Here is a 22,537-nt window from a genome sequence, read left to right as displayed (position 1 = left end):
ACCAGCACTGTGCATGTGTGTGTGGGGGGGGGTTGATGGGGGGGGAACAACAAGGAAACCAAAAATATAAGCTAATTTACCCAGTTTTTAAGAAAGTTGGGACGTCCGTAGAAGGGCTTAACTATGAGACCGACCCTTTAAAAAAATGGGCTGTTTGGTCACCCCACTGTTATGGGGAAAGCTGGCTTAAGCGCTTGCTCCTGCCCGTCAAAGTTAAAAGTCCACTGACTTCATTAGTGTAGGAGTAAAGCCCGAAACGCCGGAACTGGAAAAGTCCCTCCCACTGCCCCGTACTCCTGGAAAGAAAATGAACCATTCACTGATAGAAATAGCAGGATGTGGCAATGTGTATGTTGGGGAAAGGCGTAAAATGCCTGCTTGCTTCCCACCGCACTCCGTTAGCAGGCACACAAGGTGGTGGCTTGCAAGACAGCCAGAGCAAAATGAAAAGGAAAGGTGGATCCTTCCCACCCAAATATAAATTATTGCACTACTTATCTTACCTACCCTAGCCAGCTGGCTTCCCACCGCACTAGGAGTTGAGTTACAGAATACTGGAGCAAGCCAATGTGAACAACCCCTATGCTTAAAGTTAAGCCGCTGCTTAAAAGTTTGGCGGGCCAGGGGCTCAGAACCTTGCCAGCTCAACCACTGTATAAACATAATCTCTGAGCAGTGACAGAGCATTGCACGCGAGTGAGAGACGCTACACATCTTGTGTTGGCAAACTGGAGAAAGAAACAGTATGGTATTTCCAGGACTTGTGAAATAGGGCATGAGCCCATCACAGACTAGTTCTAGGAATCCCTAGGCACCCCAAGGGTGCTGAGATCTTGGGTTCAAACTCCGCTTGGGTTTGTCCTGCTTTTAAGCACTTTGTTCTACTCTGACTGCATGAACCCCCAGCTCTCAACAGCTGTGTGCAGCCGGCGGAGCTGCCAGTTTTAAGGCCTGGTCTGAACAGTACAAACTATATGAAACTTGCTATAGCTACTTTGAGGATGAAGGTCTGTGCGGATGCTGCTCACATTCAAATTGATGTCCCCACGGAGGGTAAACGGTTTCAAACCTGATGTTTATAACACGAAGCCATTCCCTCTGGCAGATCCTGACAGCTCCAGGGCCTGGGGGGTACCTATTTCTTCCTCTTCTTCTCCCTTTAAATCAGAGTCATAAAAGCTGTACTTTGTGCATGCATCATGGACTTTGTAATTAAATCTATTAATGGCCGGTCAGTGGCCTCTTGGGTCTGTGCCTGTGCATGCAACTTAGGAAAGTGCTGCCAAAATATTTTCTCTTGGTGAAGGTGCCCAGGGAAAGAGTCAGGGGCCTACTGAGTCCTAGCTTCTTCTTTATGCTATAACAAGAGGGCCATGGCACGAAGCAAAGGCTCCTTCCTCACTGGTTGCACGTAGTGGGGGCTACAGAGCAATCTTGTGTTGTCTTACAAGGCATGGGATGACTTTGTTTCCCCTTTATTTTCTAATGTGGAAAACTCTATAGGTCTATAGGTCAATTCTTAATTTAGTCTTTAATAACCTAACTAAACTGAGCTCCCTAAGTGTCTCCTTCTACGGCAGGTCTTCCAGATCTCTGATCATTCCTGCGTTTCCTGTCTAAATGTGCTCCGATTTGCCACCTTTGGAAGTGCCGACACCAGACTGTGACGCCGTATTGCAGTAGTGGGCTCACCAGTGTGGTAACACAGCCTCATTCCTGTTTATAGAGCTAAGGAGCACCAATGTTGTTTGGCCACAGCTTCAGCAAGAATCCATGCCCAGCTGGTTATCTACCAGCTCCACTAAATCTTTCCACCAAATCCTGTCCAAATACTAAATCCTGTCCAAATGCTTTCCCAAATACTGTTCCTTCTCGGACCAGCTTTGCTCCTAGAAACATGACTTTGCATTTGGACAAATTAAAATATGGGTATGTTTGCACCCAGCTCACCAAATGGTCACGAGAACTCTGTGTAACGTCTTCTCCTTGTTTATCATTCCACCAGTCTGTGTGTCACCTGAAAACTTCATCAATTCATTTGTGCTTTTCTCTAGCTGACTGGAGGAAATACTAAACAGCATTTGGCCAAGATTCCTACAAGGCCCCACTCACAACACCCCATTACCTTATGACTCTTTCCTATTCACAAATACATTTTAAGATGATCAATTAGCCATTTTCTAATCAATGTAATGTAAGCTATAGTGAATTTGTATCGCGCTACCTATGATTTTAATCAACATGCCAGGCGGTACTAGTTCACATGCCGATATCTCATTATCTTTATCACCTAAACTTGTAGTCTCATCTGAAAAGGACATCAAGGTTGACAAAACCCTATTTCTCATAAAAACTATATTGACTTACATTAATTATGCTGTGGTACCTTATATCTTTATTGCCTGAATGCCACATCAGCATTTCCATTATTTTAGTTGGGCTCAGTGTCACGCTAAAAGCCTTATCATTACTTGAGTCATCCCCTTTACTCTCGAAATATTGGCGTGACTTTAGCTTTCTTGCCGTCCTCTAGAACTTTCCCAGTGTTCGAAGTTTCATTTGATACCAACCCCAGTGATTCAGAGAGCTGCTTGGCTGACTCTCACACTTCATTTCTGCAGACAAAGAAAGGTGGTGGTGGAGCGGGGAATGTTTGGTTTGCTATCTACAGAGCCTTTTCAAAATGTACAAATAAACTTTAATTCATCTGGAGCCTTTCCCCACTGTCTCTTCATTCTCCTCATGAGAGGCAGGTCTGAGTAGTGTCTTTTTTTCAGATGGTGAAACCTCAAGGATAAGTTTACAGAGCAAACAAGTGTCAGCTTCAGGATTTGAGCCAAAATGTCTGCTCCAGCACATAACCCACTGAGGCCGTAATATGTCCTGTTGAGTAACCCTGTTATTGCACTGAGAAAGCCAAGCTGTAGCATAAGGCAAAAACATTAATCTCAAAGCCCCTCTGAGAGGTAAGTACACAAGAGTAACTTCATTTCAGGGCACAGAGACTGAAAGACTTTCCATTAGTGACAGAGTAAGGGCAAAAACAAATTTCCTTCATAACAAGGCTAGACAATGCTCCTCAGTTGAGCCTCTCCATGTGCAGCTGAGATTCAAAAACTGCAAACAGTTTGGCTGTTTTTAAAGCATCTTATTTCTTTACATAAGGACCTCTCCTGCCACCCCAGTGACCTGGTCTTCATAAGCAACTGAACCATTATGTTCAATCTTTCCAGACAAAAATACGTGTGAACCAAAACATGAAAAATATTTACACCCAAATGGTGATTTTTGTGCAAAATTGTAATCGTCTGGTAAAAGAGGATTATAATGTAACAGTTGTCTTACAAGCATATTCAGATATTGTTTCACATGGACATAAGGTGTCCAAATCTATTAAAAAACAGAAAAAATTAGTCTTTGTCTCAGGCATGTCAAACTCAAAGCCTACTGAGGGCCACAATGAGGAAAACTGACAGCTTTCAGGGCAACCAAAAAAAAAGAAAAGTAATTCCACTGGAAAGTCTATTATAATACATTACGTTTTAGATATATTTTATAATATTTTTCAGCTTCTGTTTGACTCTAATTTTAATTGAGAATTTAAACCTTAATATGAATTTTATGATTTTATAATTTTACTCATAGTTCATAAAATTTTACATGTAAAATTGTTGTTTGCTCACAGCACCAACAAGCTGCAGTTTATCTAAACAAGCAATGGCCCGTGTGTGGCTCACAGGGAAAACTCACTACTGGCCGTAGCCACAGTCACGTTCAACATGGAGGATGGAGCCCGCAGACATGAAATTCCAACATGCAGTTCTCTATCTTGACACAAGAACTGTTGGGATGGAGGACTGTTTGTTGGCCCTCACTTCCAATTTGAAGAGGAGGTCAGCTACATCATGTTCCATCAATCACCCTGTGGCTGAGTGACTTTAAAAAGGCAAAGCTATTTATCAGGCTCCCTGAACTGGGTGAAGACAAACCAAAAGGTTGGGTTTGTCATGTGATAGATTTTATAGTCATTAAGGTGCTACAGGACTGCTTGTTTTTTGAAGTCAAAGAAAGTTTGGTTAAAGCCCAAAGCATGAGTCCAGCAGAGCGATGTCTACTCTGCAAAGCAACAGAGGTTGAATCCTGGGTCCCTGCTTGACCCAGGGTGCTCAGACTCAGTAGACTCATTGGATCATGGGACCCTGCAGTCAAGACCTGGGTAAGTGCAATCTGTGTATCTATGGATCCAAACTACGTAACCCGCCTCTCGCTATAGAAGCTGGACCAGTGTTCCACAAAACCAAAACTTTCCACCCAACACCATTTACTTAGCTAGCGATTCAATTCCAGAAGTTCCTCCATGAAATAAAAAGCACTCCATGAGTAGAACTGGTCAATATTTTTTTTTAATGAAAAGGGGGTTTCCGACTGACAAATAGGTGTGAAAAAACAAAATATTTTGTTCAAAAGGTTTTCAACAATTTTCATTTTTGTAACTTTTTTGGCACATTCTAATACAATTTTTTTATCAAAAATATGCTATTGAAACAGGTACTAAAATTTTCATTTATCGAAGACTGAATTTTTAGTAAATGAAAAACACTGATAATCACGTCAATGATGATTAGATAAAATAATTCAATTTAAATCACAAAAATAATGAAAAATTCGCTCATTTCTCCAGGAGAAATGGAAATGACTTGAAAAAAAAAACAAAATATTCTGAGTAGGTTTGTCTCTCAGTGCCTAGACTGGGTTTGCCAGGCTGGTAGTTAAAAAAGACCATCTTTTCCTTTGTGAATGTCTGATCCAGACATAACTATGAGCCAACACCATGAAACACCACACAGCCATTTAATTACAGCCACTTTTCAGACTGCTTTGAAAACTAAAAAAACCCCAATAAATATAATTTTGCTGCTCGTATCCCAGTCCCAATTCAAAATATAGAAAAATGATGACAAAGCACAGAAAATGAAAAAAACAAAAACAAAAACAAAAACCCAGCCCCCCCCAAATACCTAGTACAACATCCCCTCAGCTCCAAACCATATTTTGAATAACTCTTACAAGCAAAAATACTCTCAACTTCCTCAGAGTAAGAACAGCATCATACCTAATCTAAAGACAAAACCGACAAGATACAGAACGATGTCATTTCATGGTGCTTCTTGGTGCAAAGTAATGGACCAGTGCCTGTCACTCTGAGCCTCTATGATGTGGGGGAAATACTCAGGTGCAAGATGTTTAATGCACACAAATAGGCTAAATAAATGCCTCACACTCCTGAAGAAGGCACATGAGTTAGTTAATAAGCAGTCTAGTGGACCTCTTGTTGACGGGGGCGGGGGGGAGGTGACTGATAATTAATTTGTAAAAGAAAAAAAATAGAAATATTCAGTGCTTTTTTTCCCCTTGAAAAAGGTGCAGGAGCTCAAGTCTGATGACTCCTTATAGGGGTTAGGATGTTCAGTGTTAATGCCCCAGTCCCCACGCTGCTGCAGGACTGACCGGGGTCCTGCCCCGGTCCCCACATTGCTGTGGAGGCTCCTGCCCTGGTCCCCATACTGCTGTGGGCCTGGCGGTGAAAATTTTTTCTGACGTTCTAATGGAGAAAAGGTGCCGGAACTCCATTTTGGTGCATTCTGTCAGGAAAAAAAAAAAAAAGCCTAGGAAATGCTTGATATTTGACCAAGAAAAACAAAAATACCCTCACTGGGAAGGCCTGTAAACAACCTTCAGTTTGCAGGCAAGGAACTAAATCAAAACAATAGCCCGGCTAGAAATGTATATTTTAAATTGACCAGAAGTTATTCAAGGCAGTGCCCAAAATAAATCTCTCAAATACCATCATGCCTGTTAATACATCTATTAACCATGCACTGTCATGCCTATTAATACATCTATTAACCATTACCAGACCAACTCTCCCATTGACCAAAAAGTGTCCTTAGCATCACACAATTTATGTTACTGCTCAAGCCATCAGTAAGTCGTTAACCTTTGGTAGCTACCCAGTTAGAAAGCATCCCATCATTTTGTAAAAGTGTCACTCTTTCACTGCAAGCAAGGGACTAACTCTGACGTGGTCCCTCTGTATTTTTGCAGATGTGGAATTAAATTTCAGCCATCGGGCCAAATCTGCTCAAATAGGAGCTCAATAGGATTACTTCACAAGGGTACCTCTGGGAGTTCACCCCAGCAAGTACGTGCTGAATCAACTCTTCTGCGCATAAGACCAAAAATATGCCATTCTGCGGCCAAAGGCTGCAGCTGGCATGTAGAATTGTTCTCACAGAATGAAAAGGTGCCAAGAGCAGCCAGCACAGTAAACCCCTCATTTTACTCTCATAAAGCTTCAGCTACAATCCCTGTTCCTTAAATTCCGACAGGGGTCACCAATTTAACCCAAAGCACATGAATGCCCTCACTGGTGGTGTAGCTGTGTGGCTCCCAGGCTATTAGAGAGACAAGGTGGGTGAGGTGAAAGCTTTTATTTACCCAACTCCCCTCACACCGAGTTCCCCTTCAGGAAAGTGTCACAGGTGCATATCAGGTGAAGCATTTAACATAGCTCCTCAGCACATTCGGGAGGGCCTTTCCAGGCCAAGGGGCCAACTAACACCCCTGTTGTGAGAAATCCGGCCCACAAGCCATAGGCTCCTTTGTCTTTTATTATTTTCTTGTGTGAGCTCATTCACAAGTGTCCCAATTAGGTCTGGTTTCACCACAGAATTGTTACTAGGGTATTCAGAGGTAGGGGGGTGGGATACAGGGTCCACCAAGTGAGCTAGCCAGCCTCTTCCTGTGGGAGCTCACTGGAGAGTGTGGTGATTAGGTCTGATTTCACCCACAGAAGTGTTCCTGGAGCATTCAGAGGTGAGGGGGATGCGGGTTCAAGTTCCCTGCTCAGATTGGCTTGCAGGATGGTGGGCAAGAGGGGGACTCTGTCCTTCTCTCCCTGTGCTTCCTCCGTCCCTGGCACAGTCATCCACTTTCCCTGCCAACCAGGCAGGGAATGGGCTCGAGTCACTTTTTGCCTGAAATCCGGCAGGGAGGCAGGGGCAGCCAGCTGATTGCTGGGGCTCGGCTGCCACGCACAGGGGCTGAGCATGACGAGGGAGGTGGGGCTTCGATTCATGGGATTTATGGCTTCTTACAACAGTTTTTAACCCAGATCCCCCCTCTTTCCCCTTTTGTCATATGACTGCAGAGGTTTAAACAGGCCACTTCACCTGGAATGGTCTGTTACAACATTTGCTAAGTACTTACACTAAGCCAGCTGTTTGACCTCGTAGTTAGCTCAGACACCAGGGCCTTGTCTACAACATGAAGTTTTGATGCCAAAAACTACCATTTGCAGCAAAACAGAGAGAACGTGCTCATCGCAATGTGACTTTTGCAGGAGAAACACACAGGTTTGGTGACAAAAAAAATTCCATCCCCTATGAGAAACTTTTGTCTTTTCCCCACCCTTGTTTGTCGACAAACATCCAGTGTAGACAACATAGCTGGTTTCATCGCTTTTATTGGCCTCTATGAAGAATCCCACAATGCCCATTCTGACCACTCTGGTCAGCAGTTTGAACTCCACTGCCCTGCAGCCAGAAAAACAATTGGCTCCTCCTCCTTGCAGACTTTGGGAATTTTAAATTCCATTTCCTGCTGGCCGGTTCAGCGTGGGATGGTCTTACGTTGTCTTTTCGGGTGACCGTGGCTAGCTATCGCAACCAATATTCTCCTGCTCGGACCACTGTAGAGCTGATGGATCTGATCAGTGTACAGGGAACAGGAGTCAGTGCAGTCTCAGCTGCATTTGACCCACAGGAATTGGGACCTGGGGGGCACATTTCTTGAGGCTTCTATGAAAAGGACTATGTTCAGGACACTTTTCAGAGCAAAGATAAAGGATCTGAGACGGGCGTACCATAAGACGAGGGAGGCAAACCATCACCCCAGTGCTGCATCTAAGACCTGCTAGTTCTGTAAGGAGCCAGACACTGTCCTTGGGGACCCCATCTCGACTGAGAAGAGCCCCATGGATGTTTCAGAGGGCACAGAAGCAGCAGAAAGAAGACCTAGCCAGGAGGATGAAATTACTGAAATATGAAATTCTTGGAGAAGAGGCTGAGCTAGACAAGGAGGCAGCACTCCCAGTGGGGTCGCCTGGTGGGACAGGCAGCCAAGAACCATTCTCCACTCTTGAGGTGCAGAGCCAGCCTCAGCAGCTGCTCTCCAGGGAGCAAGAAGCAGCAGATGAGATGCAGGGTAAGTGGCTGTGCTTTGTGGAGTGCACAGGTGAGTGTAGAGCATAGGAAAATGGCAGGCAGGCTGTGTTTCAGTGAGCTGGATATTGCCCTCTGCAGCCAATCAGCATGGCCAGAGAGCACTGAGATTTCAAGGGAATCCTCCAGAGAGATCTCCAGGGAAGTTTTCTGGAGGTACTTGATAATCCTCTGTCACAGGTTTCACGGCAGTGCAGCTTCCCCCACTGCAGGGACCAAAGCAGCACACAGATGAGCTGCATAGGCACAGTGCAAAAGTCACAGGCGTGTACTAGGTGCACCCGGGTTTCCCTGCTTACACTCAGCAGTGAGATGTCTGCTAGAATGATCTCCACCTACGGAAAAGTGTGGGATGAGCTGCACTGCAAGCACTACAAAGGCTGCATTTTCTTTGGTCCATGTGCACCCCTCCCCCCACGCACACACAGCAATCCCAACACCCACCATGCCTTGGGCACTAGCACAGATGTGTGCCTGGCAAGGGTCAGTGAGAAAGTGATCGGTACGGTGCCACAGGTGCCTATAAATGAAATGTTTCAGTGCTGTGCTTGGATTCCCTCTCCTGTGCATTCTCCGCCGGTGCTTCAGCAGATGTGTCCCTGTGGTACCCGCCAAGCACCACCGGTGACCACTGCCATCCGAGAAGAAAGAGGGTAATATGCAGCAAAGAAGAGATGCTGAGGGAGCAGCTGCAGTGCTCTGCTACAGAGAAAAGGGAATGAAAGGAATGCTGGGAAGCCGAAAGACAGGACAGCAAAGGGCATGGAGCATTTGCAAGAGACACAACTGACTGGATAAAACCAATGGAGGAGCACAGCTCAAGTCTCTCATAACGCTGCAGAGGCAGCACATCCAGACTTGCCCTTCGCTGCAGCACATGCACAATTCTTTGCCTTGCAGCTCCCTCCTTTACACTCACACACTCCTCTCCGCTTTCTGGGACTCCTCAGATTCCCCTTCCCTCCACCCCCTCTCACAATTTTAATAATGATATCTGCACCTACACGCAGTGGTTCTGTCCTTCCAAGCCCCTCCGCCAGCGGCAAAGGTGTGTTTTGATGAGCCTCACTGTACTTTCTCCTGACCAGTAAAGGCAAAGTTCTAGAAAAACAAATTGTTTTTACCTTGTGTTGAACAAGTCTCACATAACAATCCCTTCTCTTTCAAGCACATTATCTTACACGGGTACGTGGCCCAGGGATGCGCCAGGGAAACAACTCCAAAACAGATAAATGTTACTGACCCTCGGAGTCTAAGCGCTTCCTCAAAGCCTTCCCGATGTCAGCTGCAGTCCTCTGGGCTGCTCTGACAGCCATCGTATGTGGCTGCTTAAACTCTGCAGCCAAGTGCTCTGCCTCAGTGCTCCACCCCAGCGCAGACACTTTACCCTGAGAGTCACACAGATTATGCACAGTACAGCACGCGACCATGATCATGGGAACATTGTTCTCAGTAAGGTCTAACTTGCCATAGTGGCACCTCCAGCGTGCCTTTAATCTGCCAAAGACACATTTGAGTGTCATGCAGCACCTCATCAGCCTGCTGCTAAACTGCTCCTCGCTGCTTTCCAGGTGCCACAGGTAAGGTTTCAGGAACCAGGGCGGCAAGAGATGAAATGGGTCTCCCAGGATTACTATGGGCATTTCCACCACCTGCCCCCCTGTAATTCTGTGTTCTGGAAAGACAGTTCCCACTTGCAGCTTTCTATACAGGCCAGTGCTCCTGAAGACGCATGTGCCATGCACCTTTCCTGACCACCCCACACTGATGTCTGTGATGCACCCAGGGTGATTGCCAAGCACCTGCAACACCAGGGAGAAGTATCCCTTCCTTTTCAGGTATTCTGTTGCAAGGTAGTCTGGTGCTAACATTGGAATGTGTGTGCCATCTACTGCACTGACATTTAGGGAAGCCCATCTCTGCAAAGCCATCTACTATTTCATGCACGCTTCCCACAGTCCCGGTCCTTTGTAGCAGGATGCAATCTGTTGTCCCGCACACTTGCATTAATATAGCTCCAATGGTGAGCTTCTACACTCCAAACTGATTTGCAAAAAGCTGGTAGCAATCCGGAGCTGCTAGGGATATGTGAAATCAAATGATCTGGGGTCGGCAGTCGACCCTTGTACTCCTCATTATCGTGACAAGTCAGGGAAGTTGATGGGAGATTCTCTCCCGTCAACCTCCATTTATGAAGACACCCAGAAAAGTTGATTGCAGGTAAGTCAATTCGAGCTACACAATTACCATAGCAAGAACTGCGTATCTACAATTGACGTACCTCCCCAAAGAATCAACTCACTAATCCTCTTCCCTGTTCCAGGCCTTTGCTGTGTGAAGTGATGTGATCATGGTGGAGTAGAATCAATTATAATGTGGTCCAAGCATACCTAGTTTTTTGGTGGGCAACCCAAAGCATGAAGTCTTACTTTAACACATATCACCTCCATATTGGTGCACATAACAAAATTCATTCTCCACATGTACACTCTGCGGTGGGGCTGAGGGCTTTAAAGTTTGGGAATGGCTCAGGGCTGGGTTGGGGGGGGCGGGCTGATGGCTCTGGCTGAGGGGTTCAGGCTCTGGAGTGGTGCCATGGATACAGGGTTTGCTGTGGAGGAAAGGGCTCAGGGCTGGTGCAGAGGGCTGGAGTGCCGGGGGATGGGGGGTGGTAAGGGAATATGGACTCTGGGGTGGGGCTGAGGATAAGGAGTTTCAAGTACAGACCACTCATGATAGTTTGATTTCGTGCATCCCCATTCAGTACATGAAATCGAACCCCAGAAGATCGACCCTCACTGGGTCGATCTCCCAGATAGCATAGATGTAACTAGCACGTGAGTAACTTTTTTCAAATGAATACTTCCAATCACATACATTGGTCTTCTCACATGAAAAACATTATCTATGTGGGCCCATGGCTATTTTTAAGAATATGTGATGATGATGGATAAATATTGAAACTGTTAGGGTCCAATTTTATTCTTCTCCTAAGGCGCAGAACAGGCTCAGTTCCCACTTCTAGGGGACACAGAGACAGCCGGGTTAGTCTGTAGTCTATCAAAACAAAAAAGCAGTCCAGTAGCACTTTAAAGACTAACAAAATAATTTATTAGGTGAGCTTTTGTGGGACAGACCCACTTCTTCAGATCATCGCCATACCAGAACAGACTACTTTTTCACTTCTAGGGGAGTCAAATATATACTGACAAATACGGACCTGGAACCAGTCTGGCTCACTTGGTTATTAGTATTGTTAAAACAGGTACCAGAATGAGATGAATGTGGTTTTACTTAATGGAATGTTTGTGAGTTGCTTCCAGCATTCATCTCATGCCTAAACATCTGTAAGCCACTTGACAAGGAACTATCTGAGTGTTTGCATTGTAAGCCCCTGCAGCTGTGCAAATCATCAGACAGGAGCCATCAACTAGTGTGAAATGCTGGTCTCCACTGGGAGTTATGTCCGGCTTGACAACTGACAAAGAAGGCCCACTGACACCAGATTGACTAGAGTGGACAGAGGACAAAAGACTTTGTTGTTTACTCTCCCCTCTATGGAGATGGGTCTTCTACGTGAATCCTTCCCATCAGCTGAGTCTGCAGGGAAGAAGGAATAAAAAACCCCTCAATGAGGAGGAACTGTATCTCTATGCGGATTGGATGCTGGGGCCAAAGATCACTAGCTATAAGCAAAAGTTCCCCTCTGCTTAGTGTGCGCTAGCCCTAAGGCCATGTTACTTTTTTGAAATTTAAGGTTGGAAATTCTATTTCCTTTTCCTGTATAATAAAGCTTTCGATCATTTATTATAGGATTGGCTGCCAGCATTTTCTTGATTCGCGGTAAGTGATTGATTCTTTGGGACTGGGATTAAACTGAATACTGATGTAATTCTTGGGATCAGGGACCATCTAGGCCAGTACTGCTCACCACAGTAAGGAATGTAATGACCACCACAGCCCCACCCCCAAGACAGGTGCTGACACCACCCCCACCCCCGCAAAAACTGCTGTGACTCACTGGAGCTGCTGCCGCATGAACTGCACTGCGGCTGGAGCCATCCCATGGCTGGAGCTGTCACCGCACAGGACACCCTGTGACTGGAGCCCTTGCTGCACGAGCTGCCCGCACTGCAGCTGAAGCCACCCCTGTGCAAGCCACGCCTGGGGCCCCAGCTGGGGCCACACTGCAAACCACACAGGGCTGCGGCAGGCTGCAGCTGCTGGGGCCACAGGAGCCCACGGCTCTGGCTGGAGCACCAGGAGGAGCCACCTCCGCTGCCACCTGCTTGTCCCACCAAGCGGTGGGGCGCACATGCAGAGCAGGCAGAGGGCGCACCACGTATGCAGCTCCTCGGAGCCGCATTACACCATACCCCGTGGGGTGAACGGAAAGTGTATTGGACACCACGGATCTGTGCCCACCTGAGTGGCAGGACAGCCTGGAGTCCCCAGAGAGATGGTCTGCGACTCTGTGTTATGAGTGTCAGAATGCCTGAGGAGTTTACAGTGGAGAACAGGTTGGTGAAATGAAGTACAGAATTTGGGGTCAGTGCCGCACTTGCTCGCAGTCTGGCCAGAGGTTGGTACTCATGTGTTCCCGCAGGACAGCTTTCCAGAGCACGCTTGGAACATGACAGGATCCAGTCCCTAACCTCTACTATTAAGGCATTTGCCAGTGAGCGGCGTACCCATAAAGCTCCCCATCATAATTAAATTTTCTGCATTGTATGACTCATGGGCAAAAAACGTATTTTCAAGAAACTTACATTCAGACAATACGAACAAGCGCGGCTTCTTTGTTTATATAGAAGAACGAGAGTGTGTCTACACAGCAAAGTTATTTTGAAGTAACAGCCATTATTCTGAAATAACTTTGCTAGCGTCTACACAACACAAAGTAATTTTGAAATAGCAGATGGCTTATTTTGAAATAGATATACCTCATTCCCCAAGGAACAGCACCTATTTTGGAACAGCTATTTTAAAATAGGGACTGTGTAGACAGGATATTGCGCCTATTTCGAAATAAGCCACAGTGCGTCCAATGGCTCTGCTTTGGAATAGGCTCTATGAAATTAGGAAGAAAGGGTGCTATTGAAATCACGGTTTCCTTTCAAAGAAACCCTATCTACGTGGCTATTTTGCATTTTGAAAGCAGCACTTTTGACGTGGTGAGTGGCCGCCATTATGCAAATGAGGTGCTGAATATTCATATCAGCACTTTATTAGCATTTTCAAGGCACTGTATTCACATGACCCTTTCGAAAGGGAAGGATAGCGTAGATGCAGCCCATGTGTGTACATGCTGTATTTCAAAATAGCTAAGTGTAATTTCAAAATGCAAAATCTCTTCTGGAATAGCTTATTTTGAAATAACACTACTGTGTAGACATAGCTCACTGGTTAGATCATTGGTCTTGTTGACCCAGGGGTTTGAGCTCAATCTTTGAGTGGGACTTGCAAGGATCTGGGGCAGGTTATATTTAAAAGAAAAAAAGCTATCAGGAACGGAGAAAGGACTGAACTCGACAACTGCTCAAGGTCCTTTTTTTTCTATGAGATATATAGACCTCCATGCTTCAAGGTAGCAATATAAAATATTAATCTAAGAAAAAATATATATTTTTTTTGATCCTGCAAAAAATTGCTCCTAGTAGTATTTCCCAGGCATGCATTGCCAAAGCAGTCAGCGGGACTACATGTAAAAGGATTGCTGTATGAGAATGGGAGTACAGATCTGAGTTTAATTTTGAATATCGTTCCTATGAATTAAGGCCACAAACAACATTTTCATAGCTACCAAAAGTCATTTTAACTTCGCAGATAAAATACACCACACTTGAAAATTAACATTAAAGAAATGACTAAATTCTGGAGCCTCCTTTTGCTATTTAGACTTCTACCTAATATGGTGAAAAAATAACAAATGATTGTCAGGCAGGACTTGCGTGACTTCATTTACAGTGCCTGCCTCATATTACCTTTCATATAAGCAACAAATAGTCCTTGCTGATCTGCAGTTAATCTTACACTTCTGGCTGAGAAACGAACCTACACTAATAATAGACTCTGTGAATTGCCATCAGTGGGTTTGTGTTGAAAGACGCCAAGAGGCAGAAATCAGTTTTAAAGAACATATAACACAACTCCTGCACCGACAAGACTGTGTTACCCGTCTTGTGATTTGCCAAACAAATAGTGTTTCCCAGGAACTATCAAGGATATGGCAAAACTTTAAAGGTAAAATAAAGTGCACACATACCTGGTATATTACAACCCGAAATTTGTTTTTTCTCAGCATCTCCTCTTGTTTTGCTTCCACTTTTTGCACATTAGCACTCTGCTTTTCCACACGTGCCCTCACATCTTTAACATGGGAACTAACTTTGCAGGTTTTCTCAAGCAACTTGTTAACAGTGTATCCTGTATTGCTGTGAGTCTGAGCAAGCTTTAAAATATCTATCTGCAGGGTCTTAATAGCATTCTCCATTTCTCTGTGCCGCTCTTCTATTCGTTTCTGGCTCTCCTGTACGCTGTGGACAATGTTGGCCACTTTGTCAAGGACTGTCACAATTGTGTATGCAGCATCTTGTTCTTCATCTTCTGAGACGTTTGAGAGACGATTTTGGTGGATTCTGTCAGCCTCCAAGGTAACTTCAGGGTGATCCATTCTGTCTGTGTTCAGTCAGGTTTACAGAAACTGAAGCGTAAATGCTTCCCAGGACAACTGTTCAAATCAAAGGGAAACAATTCTGGAAGCCGCGCAAGAAGTTCAACAGCTGACCTCAAAGATGTTCAGAGCAGGGTGTGAAACTCCACCCCCAGAGGGGGGTCAAATATTTATGACAACAGACAACCCCTCCATGATTGTTCAGATTCTTTATGCAATCCGAAACCTCTAAAATTAGGAAAGCAATGACTGGAATGGAACATACATGTAAAGGGTCATACTTCTGTACCACGGAAGTTATTACTGTTAATCTGGGAAAGTTAAGCAATTTACTAATTAAGCATGAAAGCCAACTAGCAATTTTATTTAAGACCTACTGTTGCTTTCATTTTCATGAAGTGATTTCCTTTTGGGGGAGGTCTGAGTTTCAAAAGTAAACATGACAGTATTCAAACTAAAAAGAGCAGTCTGCAAATCATTATGACTGTACCTTCAAATACCAAATAAACACACTAAAGCAGATGCAATATAGTGAAAATGTTGTATTGTGACATGCTTTTCCAGTTCAAATGCTGAAAGCATTTTTATTGAACAAATTATTAAATCCTACATGCAGAATTTTGAAAGCCTAAACTACATGTTAAACAGCTGAACACATCCTAGTCACATTTTACCTCTGGATCTTTTAAACAACAACTAACAATCTATTAATGTAACTATAACCAGCAGACTAATTTGGATGGACTTTATTTAGCTCTTGAAAATATTCTATACAAGAGCACTAATCATTAATTAACTTTATTTTTTTAAAATCACAAACACTATACAATCTGTCTTGTTGGTGTTAAAACATCTATTGTCTTTAAAAAAGTTTAATAAGTATTAAAGCAGTTTTAACAGCGATAAAGTAGGCTTTATTCCAATCATGTGAGTTTGATTATTCAAACACAGATTTTTACAATACCAAAATCTACCGAGACCTACTTCTTTTGGATCTATGCCATTTGCCTTACTGGGTAATTTCCCAGATTATGAAATTTATATTTTTACTTTTTTAAAAATAAAGTGTCAGAATTATTTAAGAAGATGGTAGTGCTTAGACCCAGCCAATACATTTTATAAATATGTTACAACTACACACATACACAGCTTCACAGTTCATGCAATAGGCAGTATCTAAAAAAATCAGTTACTAACTTTCAAAAACATTTAAATATCTACGGTATTTAAACACAGTGTTTCCTAGTTTTTTGTAAGAAAAGTAAGCTGTAAACATCTTTACCTTTACTTCATGCCTGGTCTGCTAGGTGATGGATTTTTTTTTTTGTTTTGTTATTTATCTACAACCATTGGTGAAATAAGTCTGTGTTCTCAAAAATATTACATTCCATGAATAAAGCACAAATCTACTATATAACCATGTGATACAGATACAGAAATTGAACTACTGTATTCAAAAACGTAAAAGGAAAATTACTAAACCAGTCCTTAGCTGTTAGAGCTGATGCTTTTCAGAATACAACAGACCAACAGTGCTACACTAAAAATGTCCAAAAATAAGGCCTCTGAAATAAATAGTTCCATTCTTTAAAAAAAGATATAATAAAAATGTACATCACATGGTCAATGTAGGTATAAAAATCATCACGTTAAACCATCCTGGATGATGTATCTGAAGTAAAATGGCCTAGGTTTTGCTTCTGTCGACGTCCTCTGTTGTTTTTAGGGCATTTTCTGTATTTTTTAAAGAAAGAAAATGTATTTTAATATTATTCTGCATATTTAAAAGAGCAGTCATGATTTCACTTTCTTCTGTTCACCAAAAAAATCTCAATAGTGGCAGAGGGTCTATAACTGTCAGACTGGCACTTTGGAAGGTCTATGGCAGGGTGGGAAACCTTTTTTGGGTTGGGGGCCACTTACCCATAGAGAAATCAGTCGGGGCCCACAGAATTGTGAAACACACAAAAAAAAAAACTAGAGGGGGGAGGGAGCAGAACACCTCACTGATGTGGGGGTCGGGGCCTTGAGGTCTGACGTGATGAGGCGCACTTACCCTTTCAACACCCTGAGATGCACATGGCTCTGCACGCCCTTCCCCCTGCTCCCAGGCGCCACCTCTGCTGTTCTGATTGGCTGGAATCAGCCAATCAGAGCAGCGGTAGGAATCCTTTGGGCAGGTTACCGAAGTCACTGCTGTCTGCCCCTCGCTACCAGCTGTGAGAATAGCAGAGCCCAGCATTGGAGCCTGGAGCAGCTACCTGCCCCAACCCCCACCCCAATGGCGACGCACTTACCTTTGCAGCACCCTGGGACTCACATCACGATGTGACTCCTCCCTCCCTGCTTCAAGGCCCTGCCCTCAGCTCCTCTGACTGTCCAGAATTCTGGCCAATCAGAGCAGCGGTAGGAAGCCCCCAGGCCGGCTGCCAAGGTTGCCACAGCTCCCACTCCCCTTCCCCCAGCAGGGGGAACAGCAGCGACCGGCAATGGCAACCTGCCCCCTTCCTCTCCTGCCCCTGGCAGAGCCCATGGTCTGAATCTGGCCCACGGCTTGCCTGATTCAGCCCACAAGGCTCAGGGCTCTGCGCCCTTCACCCCACTGTGGGCCGGATTCTATGGAGGGGAGCCCTGAGCCTTGGGATCAACTTCCCCGCCCTTGGTCTGAGTTCTCTGCCTGCAGCGGTAGCAGTTGCTGTCAGGAGAGATTTCCTTCATGTGAGTGTGAAGTCTGATCCTGCAAGGGCTGAAAGCCTTCTGGCTTTGAGCTCACAAAATATCTAAGCGTGTGATTAACCCTTCCGAGTGCATCAACACTCCTCACACGATTAGAGGTGAATACGTGCTTCTGAGCGTCATTAGGTCAGGGGCAAAGTGTTCTGTGCCTTGTGAGTGCAGGCCACAAGAGGATGTGGACCTCACTGGAGTTACCTGAACCTTTGTCAACTCATGTCCACAGCTTTTAAGAGATCTCGGAAACTTAACTCTGCAAAATTCAGCTACTCACTTTATAAGAGGCACTTAACATGGATGACACATTGCACTGGTGCTCTGCAGATACCACCAGCTGCATATTAATTTCTAGGCAGAGTTTAAGGTGTGGGTTTCATCAATAAAGTCCTAACTAAAACAACAAGAAGTCCGGTGGCACCTTATAGACAAACAGCTATGTCGGAGCATAAGCTTCCGTGGGCAAAGACCTGCTTATGCTCCAAAATATCTTTTAGTCTATAAGATGCCACCGGACTTCTTGTTGTTTTTGAGGATACAGACTAGCATGGCTACCCCTCTGATTCAAAGGCCTAACTGGTTAAGTAGCTGGGCACCTCTCTCCATACAGCACTTATGACCAGTGGAGGGCCTGAAGCAACCCATCCTCTGGAGGGAAAGAGGCCGTGGTGTTTTTCATGAGATATCTTCCGCTGAGGAAGAGTGCTCACTTTGGTCTAACCCAGGGGTTCTCAAACTTCACTGCATCATGACCCCCTCGTGACAACACAAATTACTACACAGTTCCAGGAGGAGAACACTGAAGTCTGAGCCTTCTGTGCCCCCTTGCCCTGGGCAGGGGAGGCCAAAGCACAAACCCCTCCAACTCGTGCAGGAGTTGGGGCCAAAACCCCTGGGCTGCAGCCCCAGGCAGGGAGCCTGTAACCTGCCCAGGACTGAAGCTCTTGGGGTTCAGCTTCTGCACTGTGTGGTGAGACTCAGGCTTCTGCACCAGATCCCAGCCAAACATCAGCCCTGGTATGCCCATTAAAATAGGGTCGTGACTCACTTTTGGGTCCTGACAGACAGTTTGAGAACGGCTGGTCGAACCAGCTCGGGATCTTCTGCAAAGCTCACATTTTCTCCTCAGCTTTTGGCACAGGGATTGGTGACAGGGAACATCATAGCTAGCTGTGATTTGTAGGTTAAGAGGTCTGGGCCATTTATTGTCCTGACTGATTCAGACTTTGTGACATAGAGTGGCAATGCATAACCAGTCTAGATACATTATTCATTCTATATTTGATCATGGCATTTTTTTAGAAGAGGAAGTTACTCATCTTGTGCAGTAACAATGGTTCTTCGAGACACATGTCCCCCTGGGTGCTCCACTCTGAGCGTTGGTGCATCCTGGTGCCAGTGCTCAGAGATTCTTCTATAGCTGTAGTTTTCTGTGCCACGCACGTACTGTAGTGCCTCCTTGTGCCATCTGGTGCGCTCGCGGCACAGACCCCTCCATTCCTTCTCTGCCTGACAATTACAGCAGGACATTCCAAAGCAGGGGAGGAGGGAAGTGGAGCACCCAGGGGGACCCACATCTTGAAGAACCATCATTACCGCGCAAGGTGAGTAACTTCCTCTTCAAGTAGTGTCCCCGTGGGTGTTCCGCTCTGGGTCACTATCAAGCAGTAGTTGCACTCTGGAGGTGGGTTTGGAACCCACTAACAATTACAGTCGACAGCACTGCTTGTCCTGCTTGAATGGAGGAAGCAATGAAAGATGAGAGAGAATAGTGCAGTGCAAATAATGTTGCTGGAAGACCATGTTGCCACCCTGCATATGACGATAAGGGGCACATTCTTGAGAAAGGCAGCAGTGGAGGACAAGGCCTGGGTAGAATGGGCTGTGATAGCACCCAGAAGCTCCCTTCGGTGAACTGCACAGCAAATGTGAATAGAGGTGGAGAACCACTTGGACAGCCATTGAGACAAAACAGGAACACCCTTGGACCATTCCACAAAGGAGAGGAAGAGCCCAGGAGACTTGGGCCAAGGCCTCGTGTGGTCAGTTTAGAAGGCCAATGCACACCGAACATCTGCTGGACCACGTGCGCAGGATCAGAGTGCAGTTTTAGGAACAAAGCAGGTAAGTGGATGGGTTCGTTGTTGTGAAATGGAGAGAGAACCTTAGGAAGAAACACGATGAGGGTGAAGAGTGACCCTGTTCTTGGTAAACCTGCTACAAGGAGGTTCAGCCATGAGAGCGGTAAGCTCCACAGACCTCCTGGCTGACGTGATGGCAACAAAAAATGAGACCTTCATTGACAGATGGAGCCAGCAACATGTTGCCAGGAGTTCAAAGGGTAGTTTCATGAGGCATTTGAGTATGTGATTAAGGTACCAAATAGGGACCAGAGGATGTACTGAGGGGAAAGTGTTTTGCAGACCCATCAGAAAACATTTGGTGATGGGATGGATGGGAAAGAAAATACCATCCTCTGATTGGCGGAACGATGCCAATGCCGCAGCATGCACTCGAACAGTACTGAGAGCTAGGCCAGACCCACACAGGTGCAGCAGGTAGTTGAGGAGGACAGGAAGAGTTGGGATGTGAGGAGGCACAGGATGGTTAGCACCCAACCATTGAGAGAACTGTTTCCACTTACAGAAGTAGGACTTGTGTGTGGACTCTAGGCTGCTGTTAACGAGAACCCTCTTTATGCCTCAGAGCATGCAATTTCAGCATTCTGAAAGCATGAAGGAACCACACAAGGAGACACAATCTGAACAGACTGGGGTTAAGGATGCGGCCAAAGTCCTGAGACAGAAGATTGCAGCAAGGGGGAAAAGGATACGGAGTCGCTACTGACATCCGATACAGGTAAGGATACTTGGGTGGCAAACAGGTCTGTGCATGGCTAGCCTCAAAGCTGGAGCATGTGACTGAGAGCCACTGTGTCCACCCCCCACTCATGGTGATCACTGAACGAGCAACTGAGGGTGTCCACAGTCAGGTTCAGCATCCAGAGGAGATATCTGGCCACCGGAGTGATGTGATGCCAAAGGCACCGAGTCCACAGTTTTATGACCTTTGCACTCAGGGACGAGGATACAATACATGTAGGTGATGTTGTCCATGAGGATGTTGACTGACCTGCTCACAAGATGCCGTTGGAAATGCCTGCAAGCACAGTAGACCACTCTGAGTTCCAGGAAGTTTATGTAGAGCGCTTGCTCAGTGAAGGACCATTTGCTCTGGACCATACAAGAACCCAGATGGGCCGCCCATCCCATAAGGGAGGCATCCCTAATAAGGGTGATAGACAGGGTGGTTGGCAGAACAGCACCCCAGTGTGAACTTTGTCTGCACATGTCCATCACTGGAGGGAGATGAGAACACACGGTGGTATGGCCACGGTCTTGGATCGTGTGTCCCTGACTGGGGCTTAACATTTGGCCAGGCCTGACTGAAGACACTGCATGTGAAGTCTGGCCAGTCTGACCATGCACATGGTAGCAGACATGTGCCCCAGCAGCTTGAGGCAGACACGCACCATGACGATGGGGGACAGTCTCACTACCTGTATGAGATTGCACAGGGCCTGGAATCTCTAGAGGGGGAGAGTGGCCCTGGCAGTAGTAGTGTTTATGCGAGCCCAGATGAACTCCGGGGACTGCGTGGGTTGCAGCTTGGACTTCCCATAGTTTATGTGGAAGCTGAGCCTTAACAGGAGGTCTGTGGTGACCTGCACCATGCAAAGGACCTCCAGGAATGATGCCCCTTTTATGAGACAATCATCCAGATAGGGGAAAATGATGACCCCGTGCTGACACAGGCGGGTGGCTATGACCACCAGGGTCTTGAAGAACACCCTGGGCACAGTGGAGAGACCAAACAGGAGGAGTCAGTACTGATAATGATGGGACCCCACTGGAAGCTGGAGGAAATGCCTGTGCACTGGGTGGATTATTATGTGGAAATAGGAATCTTGTAGGTTGAGAGCTGAGAGCCAATCCTTTCTGTCCACTGCTGGAACAATGGTCGCGAGAGTCACCATCTTAAAGTGTCGATAAAGAACGCATTTGTTGTGCCTCCTGAGGTTGAGGATGGGCCTCAGTACATGCCCCAAAATTCCATGGGAACCAGATCAACAGCACACAAAGGGAGGAGGTGCTGAACCACTTTCATGAGGAGATGCTCATGAGAGGGGTCTCTGAAAAGGGGCAGAATAGGGGGAGGTTTGAGGGGGGAGATGTAAATGGGATAAAATATCCCTGGGCCACTAGTTCCAGGACCCACTTGTCCAAGGTAATGGCGACCCAGCAGTGGGAAAAGGAGTGGAGACAGTGGTGGAACAGATGGTGCCCAACCTGTGTGACAGCAGGAGTAGAAAGATCTCTCAGACTCCCAATTACCCCCTCAAAACTCCTGTTTGGATTGTTGGGGGTGGGACACTATGGACTGTTGATGTTGTTGCCTGTGGGGTCTTTGCCACTGGGACCTGTGCTGCTGGCGAGGTTCAAAGCATTGAGGTTGCTGCAGGAACTGCTCCCGTGGTCTCTGATAGGGAAAGTATTGGGCCTGCTTGAATGTGAAGGGGTGTGTATCCCCAGTGTTCACAGCATGATGCAAGAATCCTTCATAACATGAACAATCTCATCCATCTTTTCAGTGAACAAATGCTGCTTGTCAAAGGAGAGGTCCTCTACTTTTTGCTGCAGGTCCTTGGGAACCCCCATGGGCTGAAGCCAGAACACGCACCTCATGACTACACCAGAAGCCGTGAAATTAGCTCCTACGCCCACCATATCCATCATGGACTGAAGTGCTGTGCAGGCGATGATGTGCCTCTCACGGATGACATTCATGAGGG

General features: G+C 45.9%; 2 protein-coding genes and 1 long non-coding RNA gene across 3 annotated transcripts in view; 1 reads left to right on the top strand and 2 right to left on the bottom strand.

Annotated features, from left to right (window-relative positions):
• Positions 1 to 15,044, bottom strand: part of CAVIN4 (caveolae associated protein 4) — a 21,368-nt gene extending 6,324 nt beyond the window's left edge. The window contains exon 1 of the mRNA XM_074987916.1: positions 14,548 to 15,044. Coding sequence (XP_074844017.1) covers positions 14,548 to 14,955 — 408 coding nt within the window. The 5' untranslated portion in view covers positions 14,956 to 15,044. The remainder of the gene's footprint in view (positions 1 to 14,547) is intronic.
• LOC142009613 (uncharacterized) lies at positions 14,502 to 22,537 on the top strand. The gene is made up of 3 exons (XR_012644531.1): positions 14,502 to 14,525; positions 20,392 to 20,544; positions 22,337 to 22,537. It is a non-coding gene; the product is annotated as an uncharacterized LOC142009613 (long non-coding RNA).
• The window catches only part of TMEFF1 (transmembrane protein with EGF like and two follistatin like domains 1), a 222,624-nt gene continuing 215,587 nt past the window's right edge, over positions 15,501 to 22,537 (bottom strand). The window contains exon 10 of the mRNA XM_074987915.1: positions 15,501 to 16,689. Coding sequence (XP_074844016.1) covers positions 16,605 to 16,689 — 85 coding nt within the window. The 3' untranslated portion in view covers positions 15,501 to 16,604. The remainder of the gene's footprint in view (positions 16,690 to 22,537) is intronic.

The sequence above is a fragment of the Carettochelys insculpta genome, chromosome 2 (genome assembly GCF_033958435.1).
Source record: "Carettochelys insculpta isolate YL-2023 chromosome 2, ASM3395843v1, whole genome shotgun sequence".
Lineage (NCBI taxonomy): Eukaryota > Metazoa > Chordata > Testudines > Carettochelyidae > Carettochelys > Carettochelys insculpta.
Note: the sequence above shows the minus strand (reverse complement) of the source record. Positions and strands in the feature narration are given on the sequence as shown.